Genomic DNA, 4,620 nt, shown 5'->3' on the forward strand with positions numbered 1-4,620 from the left:
AAAAAAAATTCAATCAAAAAAAAAAAAAAAAAAAAAAAAAAAAGGGGGGGGGGGGGGGAAAAAAAGGAAGAAAAACAAAACTAAAGAAAAAGAGAACAAACACAAAGGACTGAAATAACAGAACAGCAGCTTATGAAGCAATGACTGAAACAAATATTAGACTACTTTCACAACGGATAACTGTCAACAAGCAATAAAAAAACAGGGGAAAAAAATTTGTGACACGAAAATTACATACCTCCAAGCCATCAAGTGAACTTTTGTTATGGCAATTCTCTAAAATTACTTGCATCACTCGCAAAATTTGAAGAACTGCCTGTTTTGGAAAAGGACTGTCATCTTCCAATATTCTATCTGACAAAAGGAGGTCATTTCTAGAAGCCAAGTATGTCTTGAAATACGTATCAAAATGAAGAAAAAGCGGCCTCCAGTGGTGGAAATTCCCCTGAAAGTAAAAGCAACATATTAGTTCAAGAATAAAAACGTAAAGACTTTCACACTCAAAATCAGATATACCCACCTTACTATACTCCCAACGGAAACCAGAGAGAGGTATTTGTATATCTTGTAATGGACACTGTATAACTTTGTCAATAAAGGCTTTGACTTTAGGAGGCTGTGAACAATGAAAAGCATACTGTTAACAACGGTATGTATTGCTTTTATGTATGTATCGTCTATGAAAGAGTAAAAAGGCACCACATAATTGACAGACGTCAAATCACCATTTACTTCTTCAAAATTAACAACCATGAAAATGACCACTAATATCAGCACACATTACATAGTATAATTGCACTAGTAAATCCAGCAAAAACTAATATTGTCTTTGGCCAAATGGTTCATTGTTACTAATTTGGAGGGATTGGCAACAGTCAAATCCTACTTTCCAAGATATGCAATTACAGAAGCACAGAAACAAAAAACAAAAAGATATTGAATAAAGTAGCTTCAGGAGGACTACATAATGAGAGTGAGATGAAGGAACACAAAACATAAGATTACGACATAAGCAAACAATAATAACTAAACTATTCACCAACTGAAGTTTCTAAACGAAAAGGCTAATACAAAATTCTGTAATTCAATAATGAGCTAAATACAAAAATGAGCTTTGCTATAATGAGCACCTCCATAAGTGAAACAACATTCAACCCCAGATCATCTCAAGGAAAAGGCGTTTATTATATCAAATTAAATTGGCAACCAAGTTGAAATGGCAGCATGGGCATCAAACAAAAAGAATTAGAGATAAAACCATAAAAGGAAATGCAAATACAATAGAAGTAACAAGTCAACAACATTTCAGAATTCACAGGGAAGCCATATACATACAATTTTATCTTTATTTCCCCGCATGAATGTTTTCACTTCCTACAACAAAAATATGACTTGAAAAAACCCCACCCCCACTCCCGCCACCCCTCAAAGCTCAAACCCCCCAATCTTTTTCCCGAATAAATAAACAAGTAAAAAATCACCACCAACAAATCACACATGAGCTATCACAAATTATGCAAAAGGTACCAACACTTAGAGACTTTTTTCTGGGGAAAAATTAGGCCTTGACAGTACAAACCCAAACTAACATAATCAAAATCAAATGACCGACACTCTAATCAGCGAATAATCACCTCTCTCACAAACCCATCACCCAAATTACCACGCAAGAAGAACAAAATACAGTAAATATATACATATATATGAAGTGCAATATTCAAACAGACAGTAAATTATCTCTGTCCAATCAATTCTGACTTTGCAGGGTCAAACAAAAACCTTAGGGCTTTTCGAAGTCAGCACTGAGGTTCCCATAAAACCGTTAAAAAGAAAAAGAACAAAAAAAGTAGAACCGGATATAGATTGAACACAGATTTCAACAAACATGTTCACAGTATCTCACACAAAGCGTTGTTATTACCCAAAACAAAAAAAACAAAAAAAAAAACTCACTGGGTCCGAGTCTATTTTGAGAGATGGACCGAAACCGCCATCGCCGGAGAGGAGTTGGCGAAGCCTCGAGGGCAAGCTCGATCTTGGGGCTGCCATGAATTCTCAACCCCAGCTTCTCTACTATTGACTACTGCACCAAAATAAAAATAAAAATAAAAAACATAAATAAAAAATAACAATTTCAATAATAATAGTAATCAAAAGAAGAAAACAAACAGAAACCTAATCGTGGATTGGGTTAAAAGCTGAACTCTAAACCCACGGCAGAGAAAAGCAAAAACTTTGAATGATTAATTGAGGGAAAAAAAAAAAAGAGGGAAGAAAATTTGATCAATACGAAACGAATAGATACACCGATATAAACAATACAAACGCGACAGTACCTGAGAGAGGAATGAGAGAGAGTGGGTGGACGCATACACATCCGAAGTTTGGAGGGAGGGCTCGGAGGAGAGAGAAGTATGAAGGGGATTTTAGAGAGAGAGAGAGAAAGAGGAGAGAAGCGAAACCCCAAAGCGAAGAGAAAAAGGGGGTGTTGTGGGGCTTGTGAAGGTCGCTGGTGCTGTGTTGTGTTGCGAGTACAACACAATATAAATATTTATTTCTGTTCGTAGCAAAAAAATATTATTGCTGTTTTTTTTTTTTTTCTTTTTTGCTAGTATTCTCTTGAAGGGTTTTTTTTTTTCCCCTGTTCTCTTGGACGGAGATGAAAAATAAGAAATAACGTTTTAATTTTAAGCGAAAAATAGAGAAATATTTTGAAATATATAGATAGTGAGAGGATGAGAGCATCATAATAATAATAATAATAATAATAATAATAATAATAATAATAATAATAAAATCGGGTTAAATTCCGAGAAAAATAGAAGTTGTCTCGCTCATGGATAACTTTTGTTAAATTTTTGAAAAATTCGCTTGAAATTTCGGTATTTTGAGGTGTCAAAAAATGTTTTGCATGTAAACATTTCGGAGTAATATCGGTTGAAATTGATCTCGTGAGTTTGCAATGTAAATTTGTACAGAGTTTAAAGAATGTCAGAAAAATATAAAAAATATACATTGCGTAGTGTGAAGAAAACAATAAATCTATATGTAATGCGTTGGTAATATTATTTAACACTACTAAAATAACATGCCATGATATTATATTTTACTTAAATCAATGGCCTTATTTATTCGTCATTTGAATGGTAGTGATTTAATTTAAATTATGATTCATATCGATATTTATATATAAAACTAAATTATAATTTAAATTGAGAATAAAAATATGTGTTTAGATAAAATATTGAAAACTTAATTATAATTTTGTAACAAATTTTTTTTACAAAAAATTGTAAATGGCATGTTTAAATGTACTATGGATGGATTTGTTCCTCTATTCATTATGAACACATTGAAAATATAAAAAAAAAATTATATCAATCGGAATTGAAACAAAAATGTATGACATTTCTAAGTTTAAAATTGAAGAGAGAGAAAAAAAGTAAAAAGCAAATTGTTTTTCTCATCATTCATTTATCTACCAAACATCAATTTGAATCTTAAACTACCATTTAAATTGAATTTTTAGGTTCAAATGGTTGAAACATGGCAATACATGCTTCAATGCAATAATTACTAGTTAAAAATAACTTAATGACGAGAATGAACAATTAAAGAATGAAACCAGCCATAGAAGGCAACAAAAGAGACAAGTTGAGTGGTAGGCGTATTTATTTGAGTGTTCGATTTTGAAACTCGAAATACGTCTCGGTACACTATTGATAAGGTATTGAAAAATCGTAAATATTTTTGAAATTGTGAGTAGCCATTCCACCCATTACATCGAGATAAACAAGACGTATTTTATCATAACTCGTTCTTCCAAAAAAACAAACAAAACAAAACAGTGTCGGGCCAATAATTCTATTAGAAATTATTTATAAAATGGCTCCATTGAATTCTTTATTCTCTTTAAAATTGAGTTTATTTGTGAAACCAATTGTTTATTGGGATCGTGATTTTAAGTTGTACGAGTCCATATATTGTTGGTATTTGTTTGATTTGAAATATATTTCAAAAAAAAAAATGAAAGAAGAACACACTCTTACATATGAAATAGATAATAGATAAATTAGATAATTAGAGGCTCGGTGAACTACTGGATTACTAGAGTACATGGGTGATTGTTGATCATCTGTCTGAGCCGGTGTGCAAAGATGGTCAACTCAAACTCATCTTAAAAAAAAAAAAAAAAAAAGACCAAACTCATCTTCAAAAAATAAAAAGTTATTCCCAACTTTCAAGATGATAGGCACTTCTTAAAATCATCAGTTCTATTTCTCAACAAGTAGAATATAGCCCATAGGTAGTGCGAATGGACTAGAGAATTACTTTAAAATGTCTCGTTTATTTTGTGGATTCGAATTTTTAATTCGAGTAGAAATGTGACATTTTCTGAGAATTTTTTACTGTAGAAACCTAAAACTGAAAACTTAATGTGAATAGCAACTTAGCCTTGGGTCTGTTTTTTTTTACAGAGTAGAAAAAAAATACAGGTATTTTCTCTGTTCCTACTACTATATTCAAAGAGTACGAGGGAGAGCCTAGATTGCTTGTATAGAAGCATCGAGAGATTGGGTGGAATGGGATTTAGATATAGAATGCGGGTTTGATCTTGTA

The 4,620-nt window shown here is 32.1% G+C and overlaps 1 protein-coding gene across 2 annotated transcripts in view; it reads right to left on the bottom strand.

Moving 5' to 3' along the window:
- Nucleotides 1–2,586, bottom strand: part of LOC21385314 (E3 ubiquitin-protein ligase UPL2) — a 15,867-nt gene extending 13,281 nt beyond the window's left edge. The window contains exons 1-4 of one of the 2 annotated variants that reach the window (XM_024171211.1): nt 2,337–2,586; nt 1,954–2,080; nt 521–616; nt 239–445 (exon numbers count right to left, since the gene is read on the bottom strand). In XM_024171211.1, the coding sequence (XP_024026979.1) occupies nt 239–445; nt 521–616; nt 1,954–2,049 (399 nt within the window). In that variant the 5' untranslated portion in view covers nt 2,050–2,080; nt 2,337–2,586. Of the gene's footprint in view, nt 1–238; nt 446–520; nt 617–1,953; nt 2,084–2,336 lie in introns of both variants that reach the window. The other variant, XM_024171210.1, reaches the window with a different exon arrangement.
- Nucleotides 2,587–4,620: the final 2,034 nt, after the last annotated feature.

This window comes from Morus notabilis, unplaced genomic scaffold (assembly GCF_000414095.1).
Source record: "Morus notabilis unplaced genomic scaffold, ASM41409v2 Scaffold222, whole genome shotgun sequence".
NCBI lineage: Eukaryota > Viridiplantae > Streptophyta > Magnoliopsida > Rosales > Moraceae > Morus > Morus notabilis.